The sequence below is a fragment of the Tiliqua scincoides genome, chromosome 3 (assembly GCF_035046505.1).
Source record: "Tiliqua scincoides isolate rTilSci1 chromosome 3, rTilSci1.hap2, whole genome shotgun sequence".
NCBI classification, from domain to species: Eukaryota; Metazoa; Chordata; class Lepidosauria; order Squamata; family Scincidae; genus Tiliqua; species Tiliqua scincoides.
In genome coordinates, this window is record NC_089823.1 from 94,764,693 (window position 1) to 94,789,608 (window position 24,916).

Genomic DNA, 24,916 nt, shown 5'->3' on the forward strand with positions numbered 1-24,916 from the left:
GAAGCATTGCTGTAGAGATCTGATCTGTCCTGAGAATTGTGTTTTTAAACATTCAACATCACCTTGTGGATATGGAGGTTAAATGGCAGCTTCAAACCTGGCATGAATGTCATATGCTATCCCTGAATTTCATGGTCATGAATACATTGCAGATACCTAGTTTTTAAAAATTTGAAGAGAATGTTCTTTCAATAATAAACAGATATAAACTGTACAGTTTCAGCTAGAAGTAAGAAAGAAAGGACTAGTCTGAAAAGATGCAAAGCCTAAGTCTTTCCTGGATATGTTGTAATAATGGGGACTTCATATGAACAGTGGTAGAATAGATGAACTATATAGAGTGACTTGATGCGGGATCTTACAGCCAATTATTCTCTTGTGATAAAAGCAGCTTGTTGCTGTTAGTAGTTCTATATAGTTAAGACTCACCTACCAGAAATAACTATCTGATGGCTAATTATATACATCAGTGCTTTTCAACCAGTGGCACCACTTGGTGGTACATCACAATATAGCAGGTAGTACACTGTACTTCATGTACAATGTACTTCATTACATGTCTTCACTGACATGTAGTGGTGGTAATTGCAAAAGTGGTCCCTGCAAAAGGTGATACTTGATTAAGAGGGGGAGAAAAGGGTTAAAATAGCCCTGACACCCCCTCAGACATGCGCTGTAATACTTTATATAATTCTAAGTATGCAGTACATAAAATATATGGCTTTAAAGGGGATATCTTTGGTAGCTTTTGCAAGAAGCTAAGATCCTAAGCACATTTGCTTGGAATGAAGCTCATTTGTCTGTTAAACATGCAAATGACTGTACATTGCAAAGTGAATTAGTAGGGGAGGGTTATAGACCTTTCATTTTCATGATGCTGATTTGTACCACATTAGCTAGTCTTTTCAATACAGCTGTTGAAGTTATAAGATCATGCAACAATCCTCATAATGGACAGTTGCAGAGCAATCCTAACTTGCACTAGCACAGGCCTGCACTGTATCCAGTGCAAGTTTGGGGCTGGCTAAGGCTCAGCCCAAGGCAAGGGGAAAAAATTCCCCTTATCCTGGGGCAGTTACAGCGGCCCCAGTGGGTCTCCTTGTCTCTGCGCCAGCTGACACCTGATAGGTGGCACAGATTCCAGCAGAACGGAGCAGCCTAGAGCTGCTCCACGCTGCCTGGGAACAGGGCTAGGATCCAGCATAACTGCAGGTCCTGGCACCGCTTCCTGCTCCCTGTCTGCCCATCCATGGGCCCACCTACCACCTGCCCGCCCGCCCACCCCCTGCCTTAGAACACCTCCTCCCCACCCCCCCAGACCCTTGCATCAGCTGAGCTCAGCCAGCATAGACTCACCTGCCGCCGCTGCCACCACGAAGCCGAGATCTGGTCTCTGCGAGCTGTCTTATTCCGAAGGAGGCGCAAACATGTTTTACGGCACATTTGTAACCCTCCCAGGCCAGTGCAAGGGACTTGTGCCTGCCCAGGGCACGGTCAGGATTGCACCCTTGCAGTTTCAGATGATGTCTAGTCAAAGAACCTGGGTGCAAACCACACAAAATGGAGCTTTTAATACAGGTTGATTGCAGTGGAACTTTTAGAAGTGCTTAGCTGAGAAGTCTGGATCGTACTTCTTGCTATGTTGACAGTGCTTGTGTTGTTGTCCTTTTCTTCTTGCTCACCTTCTCACTTTTACTTTCCAGTGGTGCACCCTTCTGTGCAGGCACCGGATCGTCCCACAGCCACAGTTTCACCACTGAGAACCCAGAACTCTCCATCCCGTCTCCCAGCAACTGTGGTCAGGCCAAATTCTGTCGTTTCTCCACAGCATATCCATCACTCCCCTGTGCATGCCATTTCAGGAGCACAGTGTGCCAGGCCCATCATTCCCCTCACTTCAGCAGCAGCAGCTATCACTCCTCCCAATGTTACGGCAGTCAACCTGAATGGAGAGGCAGGAAGTGGGTCCATCAGTAGCCTGGCAACTTGCAGCCCAACCAACACAGCCTGCAAAGGAGAAGAGAGGAAAAATGAAAAGGTAATTGCTTCTTTAATATAGCAAAGCAAACAAGATTTAGGCCTTTCCTTTAAAATAATAAATTGCTTCTTTAATATAGCAAAGCAAACAAGATTTAGGCCTTTCCTTTAAAATAATAAATACAAGACTTAGCGAATGGGCAGGAGATGTCTGATGCTTCAGGATTGTTGAAGTGAAGCAGATAAAGACCTGATCCTGGATGGGATCTACACTACAGCCCAATGTAAATATATTATATTACAGGTGTGCCCTTATCCGCAGGGGGTTCTGATTCAGAACCTTCTGCGGATGTGCAAATCCATAATACAAAGGGACACCCCCCTACCCTCCAGAGGGTTTTCTGAACCTAGCATAGGCTGTGCGCATCCGCCCACAGCTTCTTCCAGGCTCAGAATGATTGCTGCAAGTAAAAAAAATCCAACTTCTGATTTCTCATTAAAATCAGAAGTGACATTTTTAATGCCTTATAAGGCATAGGGAGGCCTGGGGAAGCCCCAGAGCTCAGGGGGTCCCTGCAGACCCAAACTGTGGTTAACTGAAACCACGGATACAGGATCTGCAGATGCTGGGGCTCCCTGCATATTATTTTATATTATATTATTATCAAAAGACATTAATACAAAGCCCTCTTGAAATCCTATTTAAGACGGTGAGTGTTTTATATAGATATTGATAGATTAAAATGTATATACAGGCAGTGGTGTCACTAGGAATCGCGTCACCCGGTGGGGAGGCCTGCACGTCACCCCATGCAATGGGCAGGGCAACGCCCCAGGTGGTGGGCATGGTGATGTACCATCGCCCCGCCCCCACTGGTTTTTTGGCTGTAACTTTTATTAGAACACAGATATTTCAATGTGGTTTGTTTCATTGCATTCTGCATGAAATTACGCATTGATTGATATATAATATGATGGTATTAGTCCTCCAAACTCTGATTTTAGTGATTTTGAAAACTTGTAGAGTCACACACACACACCTCGTGTCAACTTACTAACACCTTATTGCAGCAATTCTCAAACTTTTAGCACTGGGACCCACTTTTTAGAATGATAATCTGTCCAGGACCTATTGGAAGTGATGTCATGGCCAGAAGTGACATCATCAAGCAAATTAAAATAAATAATTATAAATAATTAAATTAAAATAAAAGAAATAAATAAGGGGGAGCCAGTCCTGTTCCACCAAGTGAATCTACTCTGAAGTAAGTCCCATAGTGGTCAATGGGGCTTACTCTCAGGAAAGTGTGGGTAGAATTGCAGCCTGTGAGCCCAATCCTATGCATGTCTACTCTGAAGCAAGTCCCATAGTGGACAATGGGGCTTACCCTCAGGAAAGTGTGGGTAGAATTGCAGCCTGTGAGCCCAGTCCTATGCATGTCTACTCAGAAGTAAATCCCATAGTGGTCAATGGAGCTTACTCTGTAGCCTGCCTACAATAACCCCCCGCCCCCCCCAAAAAAAGAATCAGTGAGATTTCCAGCTCTCCCCAGTGCCCAGTTTAAAGTTCTTCTATTTCAGGCACATCAAGATAAAGACCCATCTGGCTTTGCAAGTGCAAAATAGAAAACATTCCCCTTACCAGTTGAAGCCTCTTTTTTGCCCTTCTTAGTGGGGGGGAGGGGGGAGGCTGCCTTCTGGAGCATTTGTACTCCAGCTCCATCGGATTGGGACCCTTCTGGTGTCCTCACATTCCCCTTTGCCTGGCCTGACCAGCAGCCAAGGCACGTCTGCCTACTCGCAAGGAAACACAACCGTGAGGCTGCTTAGCTTTCCATAGGGCTCAATAGACTGCAGCTGGGAGGAAGGCAGGGACCTCCTTCTCCCTTTTGTGTTTTGGGGGCTGCATTCATTGGATCAGGACCATTCTGACGTCCTTGGAGTCCTCTCAGCCTCCCCTTTCCGATGGACTATGGCAAGTATGCCTACTCTTGAGTAAACGCGACCACGTGGCTTCGTTTCTGGTTCAATAGACGCAGCTGGGAGAGAGGCAAGAACCTCCTCCTTTTTGTGTTTTTGGGGGCTGAATTCATTGGATCGGCACCATTCTGGTGTCATTAGATTCCTCTCCGTCTACCCTTTCCAATGCACTAAGGCAAGTTTACCTACTCACGAGTAAACACACGATACAGCTCACTTTTACTTTCCATAGGGATCCATTCATTTTTTCCTTCTGGTTTTTTGGCCATAACTTTTGAAGGAAAGGAGCTATTTCAATAGCTCCTATATTTTGCATTGCATTCCACTGGACATTCTGCATCCAATGGTGTCCTGAAGCTGCGAAGTTAGTGTTCTCCCCCCAGGGCACGTCACCCCTCCAGCGCGTCACCCGCTGCAGCCCGCACACCCCTAGCAACGCCAGTGTGTACAGGTCCAGGCTCCCTAACTGGAACCTGTGATTTTAACTAACCATGGGTTCCGAACCCACAGTGGAAGCTAGACCTGAGCTCCCAGGTTCCACCAGAGGTAGAGGCCTTTTTGAGGCCTGTAGAGACCATGCGTGGATTCGATGAACCTTAGAATGCCGCCCGGAACAGTTTAAAGGGCACTTCCAGTATTCACTGAACAGGAACAAGGTTACGTTCATGTTCAGAATCCTTGAGGTCAGAACTCGCATATTTCATTATCCATGGGTTTTGGTATCTGCGGGAGGTCTGGGGGAGGGAGAGAGAGAACAAAATAGAACAGAGAAGAGCTCAGCAGTAAGGAAAATGGTTTTCATGGAGTAGGTCTCAGGTTCATTCCAGGGTACTTCTAGGTATGACAGAGAAAAAAAAATTATATCTGAAACCCTAAACAGTTAGTGCCAACAACAGTGAGCTAGATGAACTAGTAGTTTGATTTGACTAAAGTAGCTTCCCATATTCCTAAGTATATTTTGGAATGGTAGACAGGAGAAAGCTTGCTAGGTCATGGGTGAATTAGTGAAAAGAGTTTTTGAAACCAACCATCTGTGAACTAAAGCTATTTACACACTTTGTTTTATTGGTTTACTTTTGGGGCCTCTGATTGGTTAAGTGCCCACCTGCACATGAGAAATCAGTTGAGGTCTCCATCTGCTGTATTTCTGTCTTCTGGCACTTGACATGCTCTTTGTCTAAATCTTGCACATTTGAAACCGCTCAGAAGCGTGACAGGCGTCACCACCATATGGCCATGTCAGAGAACTATCTGCCTAGTTACACAGAAGATGTTATATGAGGTTCAAGCCTTAGAGGCATGGAGTCATAGGAATAATAAAACACTGACTTGTAAATGGCTGAGGCTGTTTACAGTACTGTTCAACATCTCCATTTCTTTCAGAAAATTGCATTGCCATGCCTCAGTGGGAAAGGGAAAGAGAACAGGATTAAATATGATTCGTTGCGATATGTGATTGATACATTGTAGTCACAGGCTTTTAGGATTCAGCTTTGGGAGCAATCTTTCAATGTCAGCACATTTAAACATGTTTTTAATGAAAACATGCTCAGCCTGTTAGGCCCTGAGCAAATGCAATATTTTGCTTTCGTACAGAGAATACACTTTGCTAACAATCCCCATACATCAATGCTAAAGCCCCTCTGTTAGAAACCTATTGCAGAGCCTGCCTAGAAGCAAACTGTATAGATATTTGAACAGCATAATGGAAGCCTCCCTTTTCTTCTTCACTTGCTATTGTGTGTCTGTGTGTATACACATGCACACGTGTGTGCAAGCACATGCTTTTTTTAGTGAGAGATGTGTTACTATCCTACACTTAGAGACCTGCTGAGTGTTTGAAAGAACATCTCATGAATAAGATAAGTAGTCAGCTTTACTGAAGCTAAGAACTGTATGTGGATCACCTGCTCTCCCCTCTTTGACTTCTCTGAGCTTTTTGTAGACTAGAGCAGAGGTATCACATCTTATTTGTAAAGCGCAGGTGTCTTTCTTTCCAAAGAATAAGTTCCTTTTAATGGCTCATTGTATTTAGATAATTTGCAGCCCAATCCTATGAGCTTTCTATCACAGTGGAATTTCAGCTCTGCTGTTTTAAAAGGGCCAGTAATGGCAGAAACATTGCGGTGCTGTGGAGCCATTAGGGGCCGCCAACACAGAGCTTTGACAACTCTACTCGCCCGCTGCTGCAGAGCCCAAGCACTCGCAACCCTAGTAGTGGCAGGGGAATGTCATGGGCGGCAAGGGAGAAGTTCAGGACCAAAGGGAGAGGACAGGGGACAGTTAAGGGGAAGGAGGGGTGAGTCCCACCAGCAGCAACTTGCACCAGGATCCTGTCCCCCTTTTTCCCAGGCCACCCTGCCTCCTTTCTCTCCTCAGACTTACATGAGCTACATAGCTGGTGTGGGTCTGAGGATACTCATAGGCCAGGGGTTCCCAAAGTGCATGTTGTGATGAATTAGGGCGTTGCAGCATGCTCACATGGGCACTGTGGAATGTCCTTGGTTGCCCTTCCTATCACACGATTTGGGTGCCACCATCTTGGATTTCACTAGTGCTAAGAGCCCATAGGATTGGGCTATTAATAAACTTGTGTTTCTATCTGAAAGCAAGCTTTGTTTACAGTGGATAATAGACTTTTGTATTGACACAAATACTAGCTTCTGACCACCAGTGTAAGCCTTTCAGCAAACAAAAATAGAACTTTCTGACTTGAGGTCAAACTCAGGGTAGCCAAGTTCAGGATGTCTAACATCAGCTGTCATATTAATACTGTATATGGTAAAATTATACATATTTTGATCCGTACCTCAGAGTTATATTACTAAGCATCAGACTACCAGCAGCTGGAGCCTTGACCAGTTGGGTGGTGCCTACATGTGAAAGAGTAATTGAGAGAGTTGTGTCTGCAATAACTAAACTTGAACCAAGAGAGCTTAAAGGAGTGAGAGTTAAGATGCTGACCCACTATCCTTTGTGCCCTTCTCAACATGATCCTCAGAGAAACTAACTGCTGACTGAGAACATACATTTACAGATATAAAAGTACTGTAGTTGATTTACAGAGCAATCCTATCTTGCGTTGGAACGGGCAGGCCAGGAGTCCTGTGCTGTATCTAGCACAAGATTGGGACCAACTGCAGCTCAGCTGGAGGCAAAGGGAAACTCTTCCCCTTACCCCTGGGTAAGCTACTACAGCCCCAATGGGTCAACTAAGACCTGCGTCACCTCAGGAGGAGTCGCAAGTCTGAGGAGTACAGAGTGGCTTGGAGCCACTCTGGGCTGGTTGGGGAATGGGGTTGGGATATGGCATAACTGCCAGGTCCCAGCCCCGCCTCCTGCTCCCTGCCTGCCTGCCCCCCCGCACCTGGAATGCCCTCCACCCACTGTCCCACTACCCTGAAATGCCTCCCTCCCACCTTCTCCCCGCCCTCCCCAGACCCCTGCGTCGGCCAAGCTTGGCCAACATAGCCTTACCTCTCCATGTTGGATGCAGCCTCTGTGGGACAGCATGTGTCCCTGCGCCGGCCCAGCCAACACACGAGGAGGCGCAAATGTGCAAGGGGCTTGCACTGGCCCAGAGCGTACTTAGGATTGCACGCTTAGATGAAGAAAAATAATGCCTTGTGCTTTACTTCTATAGAGAAGAAGCAAAAACATCCTCCTGTCAATCTCTTTTTCCTACCCTGATTCTATTTAATTAATGCATAACAGCCCAATCCTATGCATGTCTACTCAGAAGTAAGTTCCATTAGAGTCAACGGGGCTTACTCTCAGGAAAGTGTGGATAGGATTGGGCTGTAACACAGTTAAAGAAGCACTGATATCCTGCTAATTTCTAGGAATTCTTTTCTGCCAGGAGGCCAATATGTATCATATTTCATTTTTAGATGAGTTGCGATTTAACCATCCAACCAAAAGTTTTATAGAAGAGGAAAGATCAGTTAAAAAACTGACCTTCCTTTCAGACAGATCTCCTCCTGAGTGAGCACACCTGTCTACTACTTGGAACTTTAAACTTTGACTTTCAAATCAAACATCACTCCTCTTTTTGCTCATTTAAATATTTAAAAAAACACCTTGGCAAAGCATTGAAATCTGCCCTAAATTTAGATGAAGAGTTTTCCTTGATAAGCCAGATTTCCATAGTGCCCATGGCCAGGGGCAACCATGGCTGTCTCAAGCAGCAGGATGGGGGGAACCAGCAGACTGGTGAGAGAACCTGCAACTACCTTGCCTCCATGGTCCACTATCTGTCTGACCGTTCCACCTAGCCCTTGCCCCATTCTTTTCTCACACACTTTCCAAGCACGCAGGAAAAAGGGACTTACCTCCTCTTGTACCTCTGCCCCTACTGGAGTCCTTTTGCCAAACTCTCTCCTTAGTGCATGGGAAAAGGATCGCCATCTTTCTTTCCCCACTACTTCTTATAAAGTGGGCCAGGTGGAGAGGTATGCTGGGAGCAGAGAAGACCTGCTCCCAAGATCCTCCCAGCATGGCACCTCACAAGAAGCTGCAGAGAAGGTGGTGGAGAATGAAGACAAGGCACATGCTGGTGTGGTGTGTGTTTGTGAGGGTGCTGGTACACAGGGGGCACTAAAATACACTGGTGAAATAAGCAGTAGAATTTGCCATTATTTCAGGTAACAGAATATGCCACCATTTTGAGCAATGGGTCAGGTTGGGCTGCCTCATGAACTTCATGTAAGAACCATACCATATACACCGACAAGCAAAATTTGGCTAACCAGAGAGTTTCATATTACCTCTGCCTACGTGATAATTTTTACTCTGGGTTTGGCAGAACTGCACTGAGCCAAAGATGAGCCATAGCTAAATGCCTGTGCCTTTGCTCAGCATTTTAATCAACTATTTGCTCACAGCACGTTGGAGCCCATGTCACCAACTTTATTACTCATGTCAGTCTGACAAAAGATTGAGCAGCTGCCGAAAGATAGAATGCATTTTCCCTGTTCTTCAGTGAAATGTCAGAAGGAGCAGAAGTTAAGCAGTCTGGAATTAGAAATGGACAAACCCTACCCACCTATCTTGATTTGGAATCGATCTAGTAAGTTGATATGTGTAAAATAAAGGAAGAATACTGTAGAAGACGGAGGATTGAATATAGCCTGTCAGAACAAGAGCTTTATGAAAATCACAAGTGTTATGATAAACGAGAAATCTGAAGTGGGAGCAGTGGGACAGTGCAGAAGACTTAGCATACTGGTGGCTTAGGAAAGGAAAATGGGGCAATAAAGGAAACATGAACTATTTTGGGAAGATACAACACCAGGGAAGTTGGGGATGCTCAGCCCTGTTGAGAGGGAAGCCTAGCTTATGCCTCAAAATGCCCTATCTCACTCTGTTATAAAAATGATTCGCTGGTCCTGCTGCTGCTGAATATAGTATGCCTAGTCTTGGGAAGCACTGAAAGATAGTCAGTCCAACAAACAGTATCAAGCCATAGAAGGGGTGGAATGAAACTTAAAATCATGCTTCATTTTCCGAATAGAGATAATATCAGTTACATCTGGCATCCTATTAATATTGTGTGTCTGTGGTTATTTGGAATACAGCCACCAAAGCAAAATACTTCCCAGTTAAAGTGTGCTGAATTTCTTCCCATTCTCTGGAGGAACAAAAGAGAATTCCTGCTATGTAGGATTTATCTGAGCCAATGTATATTTGTTAAAGTCACTGAATAGAATTTCTTCTTTAACTAGACTGTGTTGTGTGATAGGATAATTACAAAATAGCCTATGGTTTCATGTCAGTGCTCCTATGACAGTGTCCTTGGTACTTAATTTGGCTAATGTTTGCCACCTCAGATAATTTATTTAAATGAACTGATGTGATTCCAGTAGATCTGATAAAGTAAATCATAGGGGATGGTTTAAGCACCTGATTGTTCTTTCTGAAAAATCCACGCATTTGACTTTTGATGAGAATTTTGATTAAATGTCTCTAAAACATTTGGAACAGTTACTATTAAAGTGATAGATAAGTTATTGCTTCTGGGAGCAATTCATTAATTTACCATCAGCCTCAGTGTATCTTTATTATTTTCTGATGTTGGAAACTACCCAGACAATTTGAAAACTACTTGAAACTGTCATTTGTTCTAAGTGAGCAATAAAATGTTTCAAAGTGTTGAATGCAGGGCTTAAAGAATTTATATATGCCCATGTGCAATTCTGTCCCTGCAGGCTGAAGCTGCCTCTGGCTCTCAGTCACCTTTTGATACAAGCTTTTCTCTGCTCAGTAACCTGACTTGATCCCCCTTATTATCAGCTATTAACAGCAATACCTAACCAATCATGCATGTACCATGAACTGGTCCAAAAGTGGCACATGACATGGTTCTGTTGCTAAACCTAAGCAACAGTGTTCTTGTAAGGTCACAGGACAGGAAATCTTCCAGAAGTTGGATGCTATGTGCTTCAAACTCAAGAAAATGTGGATTATAAGGATTGTAAACATTAATAAGATTAATGTTAATTAAAAAAGCAAAAAAATTACTTGACTAAAATGATGGCTAAAGTTTTAGACATTTGTAAATTTGTGCAAATGTAATTTATAGATTACTTGATCAATCTAAAACTCATGGGAGGAAATGATAAAATTTCTATAATTGGTTGACAGCACTAATAATACAGTAAAGGCCATGTTATTCGGCATGCTCAGGGAACTGGTTGCCCAAATGTGCCAGTTAGCAAAGCTTTCACCTCGCCCAGGCTCCCTTTGCTTTGTATTTACTTAAGACAGCTCCGTCCCTCTGTGGTGCCTCATTACCCTCCTTTATGAGGGCCTTCTGGGAATACAGATGTTCCTTCCTTACAAGGCCCTTGAGTTAAAGGAAGTGGAATGTCTCCATTCCTGGTGGATTCTCAGAGCCCAATCCTGAGCTCTGCGCACCGGCCTACCACGGTGAGCCCTAATGCCAAGCGAGCCCCGGTGCTCACCTGGTGCTGGGCTAGCACCAGGCAGGCACCTAGTCTCCACTGCTCAGTGGTCGCACAGACCACCAAGCAGCGGAGAGGTGAGAGGGGCAGGGAGGAAGCATTCTGGTGAGGCGAGTGGAGGGCGGGGAGAGGGCAGGGAAGAGGTGTTACAGGGAGGCATGCCTGGGGAGGAGGGAAGGAAGCTTGTCTTCTGACACAGAGGCTTTTACTTCTCTGCTGACCTTTTAGTTGGCGGTCACTTGGGTAGCCCCATTGTGGGGCTACTCCCTTTACCTGGGGGAAGGTGGTGATGAAGTGCCTTGTCCCGAGGTGCCGCCCACGGCTGCCTTGGGCACGCATTGAAAGTGAAGAGCATACCTCAGAGGGAGCCCTGTCAGATAAGTGAAGGAGGGGGCTTAGAGGTGGGAGGGGCAACTTGCATAACCCACACTTCATTAAGCTACCCAATCATTTCATTGGCATCTCCACCTGAAACAGATAGCAGTTCACCAAATTTGCCTTTTATCTAAGCTCCAGATCACACAGCTTCTTACATAATAGTTAAATTAACTATGCATATTGAGTTGCTCTTGTGCAAAGTGTGAAAAAGGCAGGGCTATGATATATGTTTTTGACCACAAAGGTTTGTATATGTAAATGTTGACGTGTGTGTTTGCAGTGTAGGAATGCATGCACCAGGGTATTTTATTTTCATTTCTGTGCACACATCAGGATCCCACTATGGGGATCAGCTTTCTTCTAAAAATACACAATTCTTCATTAATTTTTATAGATATAAAAGAAAAAAAGATGTCCATATAACAAATAGTATACAATTAAAGCAAATAAAGGAAGTAGAAACCTTGTTCCCTTCATACATTTCAAAAAAATCTTAAAGAAAGAAAAAGAAGCAGGATTTTTCATCCGCGGTTTTATCTCAACATGATGAGAAGGGCTCCTTAAATTATAGGGAAAAGTCATTTAACAATAGCCTCATTAATGCGAGAGAGGGCAGCCAGCTGACCATCAATCATTCTCTCTGCAGGCACTTAGAACAGCTTCACTCCATGGCAAGCGACCCCCTCCCTTTTCCCTGAGCACAGGAAAGAAAGATAATCACTTTACATTATTTCCCAGTATTGTACTCTGGGTGAAGGGAGGGGTTGCTGGCTCAGAGTGAAGCCTTTCTAACTGCCTGGAGAGAGACTGATTGGTGGATTATCTGCTTAATGACTGTCTTGTATCACAAAGGCAACCAAGGCTGTTTTTAAATCACCTAGCAAAGGGACATTGTTTTTTAAATGAATTTGCTTTAATGCGATTTTTGCCAACCACATGTGTTCTGGGAATGGAAGTCTTGCGAATAAGAGACTCAACCTGTATGTGCAAAAGTCATGCAGAAGAAAAGGGGAACACCCGCAGAGCATTCAAATCTTGAACAGTGGTTGTTGTCATACATTTTGTCTTGACTTAATTCCATTCCAGCATGAAATGAAAAGTCAACAAGTACCAAGAAAGTTTATAATTGAATGCTGAATTCAGTTATATATTTATAAAAAGTAATTTTGTTCACAAGCATAATGTGGCACATTCTTCTCACCCATTCTTCCACTGCTGACATTTTTTTTCCTGTTTCCAATACTTGGGTAGTAAAATTCATGTTATTACACAGGGTTTCTCACCCAAACTGTCTCACTTCCTTTTAGGAACATCCCAGTAAAACCACTAACAGAGGCATTGATATTTCAGCAAGGAATGGTTAGGCTTCCCATGGCTCTTGTTGCCTAGGTTTTCATTTACTTGTCTTAACTCCTTTCAATCCCTCAAAGAGTATTTTTCCCCGCAGTAGTCACAATGAAAAACCTCCAAAAAACTCTCTGGATTTCCCAAGGAAACCAGAAGTTGCTATTTTTTTCAGCCGTTTCAACCATTCTGAGCCTTGCAGAGGCAGCACACAGACATGTACTTCAACAGCAGCATTCCATGCATGGAAACATACTTTCCTAGGTCTACTGAACCCACATAGAGTGAGGAAGGAAATGGAAAAAAATAATTATTTCTGCTCCTGTCCTGCTGCCGGGTAAGTTAGAGGTAGCAATGTCAGAAGGGCAGGGCTGGTTGGCATCAGTCGTGGTGATGGCCCTCGATAGGATAAGACTGTTACAGCCCAATCCTGAGCTGCCCAGGGCACCCAGCTTCAGCGGCGCCAAAAACGGCTGCCACCAGATCCTGTGCGCCTTGGGCTACTCGGCACTTTCACCCTTCTCCCGGGTAAGGGAAGCAGCCCTGCAATGGGGCTAAACGGTTTCCTGCCAACCAAAAGGTTGGCGGTAAGGTAAATGCATTCATATAGGGTGCTGAGCCCTACACAAATGGACAGGATCCGGTGGAGTAGAGCTCCACTGGACCCCCTCCCTCCCTCCCCAGCATGCCTCCCACCTGCCCTTTCCCCTCCTCCCGTCTCCCTGTCATACCTCCTCTCCACCCTCTCTCTGCCCTCTGTCTGCCTCCCCCCAGAATGCCTCCTCCCCGCCCCCCTGCCCCCACTTACCGTGCTATGACTTGGTGGTTTGTGAGACCGCCGAGCAGTGGAGGATGGGCGCCCACTCTGTGCTAGCCCAGCATTGGTAAGCCTCGCAGATGTGCCTTACGGCACATTTGCAACAGTGTGCTCCAGTGGAAAGCTAAAGCGCTGAGCTCAGGATTGGGCTCTGAGTCACTGTCGGACTCAGGCTTAATTGCTCACAGTTCCATAGCTTTATAGTTTTGGTTGTGGAATTTTGCTTTCCAAAATACATCTTGCAAATTCCACTGATTAGTCCAAACTCAAAAATATAAATTCAGTTTTTTTTAAACTAGCATTCATATAGCTATCAGTGAAAATGTATATAATCTATTAGATCTGCAACTTGAATGTTTCTATTGAACTAAAATGGCTTCTTGTTTCATTGCTGAGTAATTTTTAAAAATAAAACATCGAAAAAGCTCACTTAAATTAACTTAAATCAAACACTGGTGCAATCACTGTGTATTATTATTATTATTATTATTATTATTATTATTATTATTATTATCTGTATTTATATACTGCTTTTCAGCTAAAAGTTCACAAAGCAGTTTACAGAGAAAAATCAAATAACTAATGGCTCCCTGTCCCAGAAGGGCTCGCAATCTAAAAAGATGCAAAAAAACACCAGCAAACAGCCACTAGAAAAGACACTGCTGGGGTGAGGTGGGCCAGTTACTCTCCCCTTGCTAAAAAGAGGACCCACTTGAAAAAGTGTGTAACCATAAAATTTGTATGAAAAACTCATCCTGAAGACAGAGTTGACTAAGTATTAACATGTGTATTTCAACTACTTCTTGTCTAAACTTGTTCAAAAGAAAAAAAAACTTTCATCTCCACACAGCTGCAGGGATGAAGACAGATTTCTGTTTTTGAAACGTTTGGAAATGGCCAACTCTTTGAAATAATATAAAATAATATGGTGAATATGTTCAAATTCCCACTCCCATAAAACATACTATGAAGAAAAGCATATTCATAGTGAAATATGAGCATATGATGAGCACCTCATCTAGCCTACAGTGTATTCGCTAATCAGTTTGCCAAGGCAGACTTCATATTGGGCAATTAGTATTTGTGTGGTTAAAACAAAATCAAGTAACTAGTGAGTTTAACCCGAAATTCTTTCATGTTTTCATTTCAACTTAGAATTTTAAATCCAGAAGGCAGTGAAATAAGCATAAAACAGCAACAGCTGCACACATTGGTTCTCCACATTACTGATTTGTTCTAACTATAGAATTGTGGCTGCCAAGTTGTGTGTTGCAATGATAAAAACTGAAGTATAACGTACTGCTAAAGTTCAGTTTCCTTTCAATACACATGTGGGGGCTGCATCATTGCACATGGCCTGCAGCCTTTCCTGCTCCAGAAGAATGCTCTTGGCCCTGGAATTGTCAAGTGGTTAATTAGAAACCTGGCTTGTCTGGAAGATTTTTTTCCCCTTTCAGGCTTCCTGAAAGCACATCTTCAAACCAGAATTTGAAAAGTAAAGCTATCAAACTCTAAACTGTCCAGATCCTTCCTGATCCCTTAGGTCTAGGGAGGTGACTGTTCTCTGCATTCCACGATTCCATCAGATCAGGGTGCAGAACCAGCCTCCTCTATGGTAGCACTTACATTGTGGAAGGTATTTCTTAGAAAAGTCCACCTGGTTCCCTCTCTGATGGCTTTTCACATGGCTGTGTTTCAGAGAATTTTCTTCTGCCTGGCAGCTTGACTTTAAGCTAGTTTAACCTTTTAAATAGCCACATACTGTTGTGATGGCAATGTTATTGCTGAATAGCTGGGTCCATCTTTTTTTGTGCTGTTTTAGTGTTATTTTTGCAGCATGCACAGATCTTGCTGCATACTCCTCTGCAGCCATCCATGGTCTTATAGCATGATAAACATTCCAAATAGATTGAATTTCTTGACTTCAACGCAAATTACTGACCTTAGTCCCACTTGGATTGTGTACTGGACTGTGCATTGTAAATTTCCTTTGTCTCATTTGTTTCGCAGTCATGGAGTTTTCAGATAATAAAATGCTTATCTAGAGCAGTATGCTCACACTTAGCATCTTTCCCACCATTTTTTTTCCCAGCGTTCAAGCATAAGGACAAAAAACTGGCCATCAGCTGAAGAATATTTCTCAGACTGGCAATTAACCCAGCCAAACGTATGAACCCCAGCTGTCAAAACATAGTATGCTTCAAGTTCTGTAATGAGCAGATTTTCCCCTTTGTTGGCTCTAGCTCCTTTTACAAATGCAAAATGACAGTGTTCAGAAATGACTCTTCTTAAACATTTTGTATGTTTAGAAGTGCTTTGGATGCTGGAAATCCATATGACACTTTGAATTTACTGCCAAGCTACCCCAGAAAACAAATTTTCTTGTACGTTATCAGAGGGTTCCTCCCAAGTGGCCACAGTGGAATTTTCCCAGTATCATCCAAAGTGGCTCTTTGCCATTCAGAAAGTGATTCTTTTGTATTCAGAAATTGATGTTTTAAAAAATGTGAAGGAAAACTATTTTGGGATGAAGTTTACTATAAATTTAAAAGCCATTTCACATGCTGAAAGATTTGTAAATGGAAAGCTCTTCTGAGATAGAGTCAGTATGTTGCCTGAATTCTGGTCACCCTTTGTGACAACTGCATGCATGTATAGTTCACAGCCAGAGGCGTACTAGCCCTGGGGCAAAACATAGTGTGTACCATGGGCACCAACTGGAGGGTGGCACCAGAGCATGCGCTCCAATTGCTTCCCCACTCAAGAAGCAACTGGAGCGCATGCGCCATCTCAGCAGCAAGTTGGGCGAAATTGCCCAGCTGACTGCTGAGCACACTCTCATGCTCCAACTGCTTCCTAAGTGGAGAAGCAATTGGAGCACGTGTACCCTCTCGGCAGCCAGTCAGGCAAAAGCAATTGAAGTGCACATGCCCTACTGACGTCATGATACTTCATGGCATCATGGCATCACGGCGTTGCCCTGGGCACACCTCTGTTCACAGCCCAATCCTAACGGTGATGCAGCAGCACCAACACAGCATCTACTGTATCCCATGAGGGACTTTCAGTCTCTGGAGGCCTCCTTGAGGGAAGCGAACATTTGTTCCTTTCCCCTAGAGTAAGCCCCTGCTCGCTTGCCAGGTCTACTAGAATCTGCACCAATGATATTGCTGGCGTACATCTGAATGGGCCCAGGTCAGATGATCAAGACCAGGAAGGGGGACATGATTTGGCAGGCGCAGCTGCTGCCCCCTTCCCAGACCAAATCCATCCTTCTGAACACAAGTTCTGGCAATGTTACGTACACATAGCATTGAGCCATCACTGCTTGTACATATAGACTACAATCCATATATGCATTGGTATGCACAGATTTACTGAGCAATCCTACACTAGATTTGCTGCACTGGCTTAATTGTATTATGTATCCTATACTAGTCTAGAACAAAGGGGAAGGAGCAAAAAAAAATGTTTTTAAAGCCCTAGAGAAAGCAATTCTGCCAGCCATTCCCCCAGCACCTTGGGCAACACCTGCAGCATGTATCAATCATGGGGTATCATGTTAACAACTCCTCCATTAAAGGGACCAATCCACTACAACGGGGAGACATCCCCAGGGCATCAGCGCACCACCCCACACACTCACAGATCCAGGCTTGGAAGTAGTTGTGGGGAGTTCCTTTGTCCTCTGCCTCTGTTGAGAACCTGCCTGGAAGAGCAAAGGGAGCCACAGAAGCAGTAGGAAATAGACAATAACAGCAGCAGCACACGCTCTCTGGATCAGGATGCATGCTCAGTATTCATGTTTCAGAGTGGTGTAAAGGGGTAGGGGCAGCCCAATCCTCACTTGTGCTGGTAAAGGCAGGCCAGCAGGCCTGCGCTGTATCCAGTGCAAGTTTTGGGCTGCTCGTGGGTCAGCCCCAGGCAAAGGGAGACTTTTCCCCTTACCCTGGGAAGACCACAGCAGCCCCAATGGGGCTACTCGGATCTGTGCCACCAAAGAAGTGGTACAAAACTGAGCAACCCGGGACTGCCCCAGGCTGCCCAGGAATGGAGCATACATACCAGATCCTAGCCCCACCTCCCACTCCCTGCCCGCCCCCTCCTGTGCTCCCCCCAGACCCCTGCGCCGGTTAAGCTCAACCATCATAAACTCACTGTTCCCAGGGCCAGTGCACGGAGGCCGGTGCACATCCGTGTGCCAGCCTATCTCCCCTTATGTTGGCACAAAAGGGCTTTATGGCATTTTGTGACCATGTTGGGCTGGCACAAAGGGCTTGCATCAACCCAAGGGGTCCTCTGGATTGTGCTCAAAGTGGAGGAGAGAGTACAGTCTTGCAATCCCTATGGGGAGTTGCAGTAGAATTCTGTGGGCAACTATCATTCTATTCTGTGAGGCCAGGCTCTTCCCAATACATTTTCTATCTGTAAAATGCTTAATTGCCTCCCCAGGGATATTTGTGGGTCCAACATACCTACAGAAAAGGAATGGCTAACCAACTTAGTTTTGGACAAAGACACATTTGATAGTACTGAAGTGGGAAAAGGGGAAGAGTCATGAGAGATGTTTGCAGCATTCTTACCTTGAGGCATGGAATTCTTGCCCCTACTCTGTTTACCTCTCAGGGGTGTATTATCCTTGCATCTCCTCTTGGGGTGGTGGAGTGGGAGTTCTAGTTGCGTGTTTATGTGTGGAGTCCTCCTGAGGTATAGCATCTGTAATGAGAATTCTAATAACCTGGATGTTAGGAAAGAACATTTTTGGTATACATTCTGAGGGCAGAAATTCCCTTTCTCCACAGTTTCCATCACCAAAGTTTCTCTTTGTGTGTATGACATGAGGCCAGAGGGATATTGCCCTATCCTGCATGAGTTCTCCCTGACAGGAGTTTAGGTACTGGGTAGAATTATTATGATTGCGTGCAGTTTAGTCTGTATCCTATGCTCCATCATTGGTAGGGTGGAAGGGGTGAATGAAATTGGGAGTTCAGGTTGTTTTCTCTCAGTGGGTATATTTAGACTGACACTCATTGACACATCACGGCGACAATGGGGGAGGTACCTGTCATTTGGATAGTGTATAGGATATAGCATATCCTCCCTGTCCTTTCCTCTATGACAGCTCATCCCTTGCCTCACATTCTGTAGACATCCAATCCATGCCTCTGTCATGTTTTGGGTTGCATTGTGATGGCAGGGTACATGAATCAAAATACACAAATGTACATTCCTCATAGGAGCTTTTTCAAGGCTTCTTCCTTTTTCTAATTCCTCCATCATTCTCCATGGGCCTCAATCTTTGTTCTGTTTGCATGCCAACTAGTGCTGTTTTTCTGAATTTCCAAGATGTTTTTACATTTCTAATCAAAGAACTTGGCATTTAGATTTGACATTGTACTTTCTTATTAACAGAGAATTGTAGCCTAGGCTAGTGATTAGGAGAGGCCACTGACTTGCCAACTGAGTTAGAACAAGGAACACTGCGCTCTTGAGTTGTGTGTGACATCAGTTCCTTATCAGACCTGTCGCCCTCTTTGGCCTTGCCTCTTGTATGACCCTTGCTTTAAGGCAGGAGTAGTAGAAGGCAGAGGAAAACACAATCTGCTGTAGCAGTGGTTCTCGGGCGTTTTAGACAGGGACCTACTTTTCATGATGACAATCTGTCCGGGACCCACTGGAAGTGATGTCATGCCCAGAACTGACATAATCAAGCAGGAAGTGACATCACTGTGATGCCAATGCTGGAAGTGATGTCATTAAGCAGGAAGGGACATCACTTCCAGCTTCTCACCTAGGAACTTACAAACTTCAAATGACAAGAGAAAACATTCCAGCACAGAAGCTTTTCCAATTTTCTGTACCATGCTACTATAGCTACCAAGCATTCCGCCTGTAAAATTCAGTATGCTTCTTGTAATGAGGTGTGTGTGAAGGGTGTGCTTGCTTGTGGCTAGTGTTGAACATGGCATTGCTATATTTTGAATATACCCATTGGTGTTCATGGCACTAACTAACTAACCTGAAGCCTCCTACAGATAGAGCAAAACCAGACTTGTCTGCATACCTGTAAGACGGGAGTCTTCCATCTCACCTAGCCCTACAGATCATCCACATGCTCAGTCCACTCACCCCCAACCCCATCTCTCCTAGCCCTCTGATCACCCACATACTCAGTTCACTCACCCCAGTTCCCCCACCCCTCCCTCTCCTGGGTGCCTCAGTGCTTTAGTTTCTGTATAGGAAGAAATGCACTTTTTGCATTTTGCTGCACATCAAAACTTTCCCCAAGTGAATCCTTCATGTGAGGAAGATCCTTTTCTGAGCCCTGAATCCTCCCTCCCAAACTTTGTGCAAAAAGCTTTCCAAAGGAGCCCATCCGAGGCAAGGGGGGAAGCGGCAGCTTCAGACTCCCACCAAGAGACAGGCTCTGCTCTGCCAACACAGCCATGCTCACTGGAGAAATGAAACAGGTGCTGCCTCGCTCCTTTGCACCTGCGCATGCTACTCTTTTAGACCCCAAGGGAGAGAAGCTTCTCCCATACATGACTGATGCAGGCTTGGAAAATGGTGGTGAAATCCATCTTGGAAATCCAAGATGGCGCCGCCCAACTCATTTTGCCAGAATCCAAGATGGCGTTTCCCGGCTTTTTTTGACCCACCCAGAATCGGGTCACAACCCACCAGGTGGGTCGTGACCCACAGTTTGAGAAGTTCTGTGCTATAGAAATACACTGACATGATGTTGCTGAATATGTTGCCAAGGGAAATTGACTCACCTTCCCTACGTAGCACGGCAGCAGCCAGAATGGGCTTCTTGGATCTGCGCCACCTAAAGAGATGGTAGTAGGCTGGGCCACCTGGGTGGGAGGTTAGGATCTGGCCTAAGTGCCGATCCTGGCTCCATCCCCCTCCTAGACCCTGTCCACCTACAAGCTCACCCACCCTCCCCTGCCCCTGAACCCCTCGCATCACCTTCCCTTGCCTTCCCCAGATCCCTCCACCGGTGACCTGCCATCAGCATAAACTCACTCTCCACTGGCTCTGCTGGGTCTGCATTCAGCCTCCCCAGGAAGGCTCAAGTCCCCTGCACCGGCCTCCTGACTCTCCTGGTGATACAGAAGTGCCGTTCAGCAATTTTGTGACATTGGGAGGACAGCACAGGGGTCTTGCACTGGCCTAGGGCTCACTTTGGATTGCACTCTGAGAGGCATAGACAGGATCTGTTATATCTTGAGAAAAGGAGTTACTGTAAGTTCCGTTTGGAAGAAAATCAAGAGATGCAGGCTGTGATCTTGAGCAGGATATTTCACGTTTAAAAAGTGTTTGTTGTTCATGCCGAAGGAATTCAAAAGCATTTTCAAGTTGCAAACAATTGATGCATATGCATAATGCATTTTGTTTGTTTGTTTCTGAAAATGCACACAGAAACAAAATAAACCTATACATTTATTGTATGTGAGATGCTTACATAATACTGTTCTTTCACCTGTAAATGTCCTTGCATTAATACCGGCATATTTGTATGCTCAAATGTATCATGTTTTCAGCAATTCCATCCAGAGCCAATCTGAATCCATCATGTAGTAGCTATTTGTCTAGCAAAAGAACTATGTTCACCTGTTTTTCTATAGTAATGTTTACAGTTCCCGTTAGGCTCCTTTTCCCTGATCTCTTCACTTAAACAAGAGGTTTTAAATAAACATTCTGTTCTTTTTATATTTACATAGCTGAATGTTTAGTACACAGATGTTTGACAAATCTTATTTCATCCTTGCAGCAGTTTGGAAATAATCTCAGGGGCATTTCACACATTACAGAACCAGAAACACAGGTTTTATCACCAAAGTGTGCTTCAACAGAGTAACAGCCTGGCTCTGTGATTCACATTGGGACAAGAAATCAAAATTTCACATTTCTGTTGATGGGTTCTGAGCTGTCTGTTGCAGACCAGATTTTGGAGTGGTGGTGGTCAGCTTGAGGGAAGCATGGCAGCTATAAAGAAAGCCATTTCCTTGCTCAGGATCATTAAAAAAAGGGGATTTAGAACCAATGGCCAATATTATTATGCCATTGTACAAATCGATGGTAAGGCCACATTTAGAGTATTGTGTCCAGTGAGTATTCTCCACATCTCAAGTAGAATATAGTGGAACTAGAAAAGATGCAAGAGGGTGACCAAAATTATTAATGGGTCCTGGCACCTCCCTTAAAAGGAAAGGCCACAATGTTTGGGGCTCTTCAATCTAGAGGCGCCCAAGGAGGAATGTTATTTAGGCCCCAATCCTATTGGTGCCTTGCACTGCCAGAACTAGCATTCTAGCAGCACAAAGTCCCTTACGAAGTCACAAAAGCCAGGTCACTGTCACACACTGTCAGGCTGCTGCTGTAAATGATGAGAGGAGTAGTGTACACAGCAGTGGCCCTAGGAGCCTCCATAGGCGCTGGTAAGTCAATAGTGGGGGCAGGCTGTGGGCAGGGAGAGGAAATAATGGGGCTTATTGGAGAGGGAAAGGGTGGATCCAGCAGCAGTTGCACAAGTACAGTTAGCAATGTAATTATTGCTAATTCACTTGCTAAAATTACTCAACAAAAAACAACAAATCAAAACATAAAATACAATTTTGTATAAAAAGCTTCAGCAGTAGAGGAAGAAAGATTCCTTAGCACAGCATAAGAATTCAACTAGCACTGACAGCCTTCTGAAAGAGCCACATTTTATCTTGTTTAACACCAGGCAGCATAGAGACCCATGTAATCTCCACCTCTGGGGGGAGAGGGGATTTGATAGTTGACCCCACCAACGCAAAGATGCTCCTAGTGGTACACCTGTTGGTTGCCTGCTACAATGGTATCCACAGCAGGGTGTCAGGTAAGGACAAGAGTACATAGAAAGTCACACATAGGAAAAGGCAGTCCTGAAGGTATCCAGGCCCCTGGACCATTGAGACTACAGTCCAACTCCCACTGAAGCCAGTGGCAAAACTTCCATAAATTCTAATGAGGTTGGATTGCACATATTAAAAATTTCTGTTAGAGCTCAGAAAACAGTTGATTTGCTATTTTCTTAAGCAAAGCTGGTTCTTGTGCACATCTGTGCAGTTGAGAGTGATGATTTTTGAATGGAATGTTGTTGCTGATTTCCATGAACAGAGTGGTCCAGCCCTTCACAAGTTTACTTGGAAGTAAATCTCAAGTGTGTTCTGCTTTTTTCTTATTGAGACTGCAATAAGGCTTTTGAAGTTTATATTTTCTATGTTTCATAATTTAAAAAATAATAAAAAGGAACTTGGTCTCACTGAGTTCTATAAGTCTATGAACAAGTGTGCACAGGATTGTAGCCTTAATTATGCGAAGAGCCTGAGGAAAAAATGGCTGCCACAATCATATTAACCCAAGTGAGAAGTAGCTTTAGATGGAATAAAGACCACCTACAAAGATCTAGATGCCTATCTCAAATGTTGCTTTTTTTCTGTAGAGTTGTACATATCAAATGTCTATCATTTAATGAGATTAAAGAATGTAAGACTAAGTGGTTTTATCTGTTTTGCTTCCAAAATAAAATCTACCTCTGTTGAAAGCCAGGAAATTGAGCTAAACTTATAAAGTTAAAGTATTATCAGACTGCTAACTGCATTTCATCATTGAATCTTTTTTTTTTTAATTTTGCCTTCCAGAATGTTCAGCACATTAGCTAACTTTTCCTTTCTACATGTGTGGGTGTTTAAATCCCTGTGGCCAATAAACCATTTTCTACCACATATAGAATGCAAGAACTTGAGAGTACTAGTCAATAATCTAACCAATTTAGTGCTCATTCCATTTCTATTAGCTAGAAAATCTTGTTTATTGATGCAGTGTTGCAGTAGATTTGTGAGGGTGTTTTTTTCCCATGTTTCAAATAATTTTTTTTCTGTTTCCTTGAAAGTTTAAAGAACATTTTCAAGTCATCTGTTTCATTAGACTTTTCAGAAATGTCAAGAAGCCTGGTGTACCTCAGAATTTTCAGTGTTTATCCCTCAGCCAACCTTTTAAATTCTGCAGTGTTTCACATGAACCTCCTAATTAATGTAAAAATTGATTACACAGCTGAGCTCATTCTTTTGAAAACATGCCCTGTGCTTGTTTGAAAACCAAATGTAGGATGAAAGTATTCCATAGAGACGTACACTTAAAAGATTGGAAGTCTTATCATAATAAATTGATTGGTATCATCTTTCTATTAAAAAATCTCTTTCAACATCTTCAGAACTTATGCAATGCAGTTTTATTGCAGGTCTTTTGATGAAGTGGGAGTGATGCTGTACCATTTCCTTGAAATGACGTTTCACAATCATCAATGTCTGAAAAGAGAAAGTCACTATATGCCCTGAATAAGGGTGCAGGTCCTGCAATGGGCTTCCTCGAGTCTGCACCGGCTATTTTGGCGGCGCCGACTGGGGAAGCTCCATGTCAGGCTTTTCAGCCTGACATAAGAACATAAGAACAGCCCCACTGGATCAGGCCATAGGCCCATCTAGTCCAGCTTCCTGTATCTCACAGCGGCCCACCAAATGCCCCAGGGAGCACACCAGATAACAAGAGACCTCATCCTGGTGCCCTCCCCTACATCTGGCATTCTGACTTAACCCATTTCTAAAATCAGGAGGTTGGGCATACACATCATGGCTTGTACCCCATAATGGATTTTTCCTCCAGAAACTTGTCCAATCCCCTTTTAAAGGCGTCTAGGCTAGACGCCAGCACCACATCCTGTGGCAAGGAGTTCCACAGACCGACCACACGCTGAGTAAAGAAATATTTTCTTTTGTCTGTCCTAACCCGCCCAACACTCAATTTTAGTGGATGTCCCCTGGTTCTGGTATTATGTGAGAGTGTAAAGAGCATCTCCCTATCCACTCTGTCCATTCCCTGCATAATTTTGTATGTCTCAATCATGTCCCCCCTCAAGCGTCTCTTTTCTAGGCTGAAGAGGCCCAAACGCCGTAGCCTTTCCTCATAAGGAAGGTGCCCCAGCCCCGTAATCATCTTAGTCGCTCTCTTTTGCACCTTTTCCATTTCCACTATGGCTTTTTTGAGATGCGGCGACCAGAACTGGACACAATACTCCAGGTGTGGCCTTACCATAGATTTGTACAACGGCATTATAATACTAGCCGTTTTGTTCTCAATACCCTTCCTAATGATCCCAAGCATAGAATTGGCCTTCTTCACTGCCGCCGCACATTGGGTTGACACTTTCATCGACCTGTCCACCACCACCCCAAGATCTCTCTCCTGATCTGTCACAGACAGCTCAGAACCCATCAGCCTATATCTAAAGTTTTGATTTTTTGCCCCAATGTGCATGACTTTACACTTACTGACATTGAAGCGCATCTGCCATTTTGCTGCCCATTCTGCCAGTCTGGAGAGATCCTTCTGGAGCTCCTCACAATCACTTCTGGTCTTTACCACTCGG

The 24,916-nt window shown here is 44.2% G+C and overlaps 1 protein-coding gene across 1 annotated transcript in view; it reads left to right on the top strand.

Moving 5' to 3' along the window:
• The window catches only part of SH3RF3 (SH3 domain containing ring finger 3), a 254,499-nt gene that overhangs the window by 206,745 nt on the left and 22,838 nt on the right, over window positions 1–24,916 (top strand). The window contains exon 9 of the mRNA XM_066621660.1: window positions 1,704–2,038. Coding sequence (XP_066477757.1) covers window positions 1,704–2,038 — 335 coding nt within the window. The remainder of the gene's footprint in view (window positions 1–1,703; window positions 2,039–24,916) is intronic.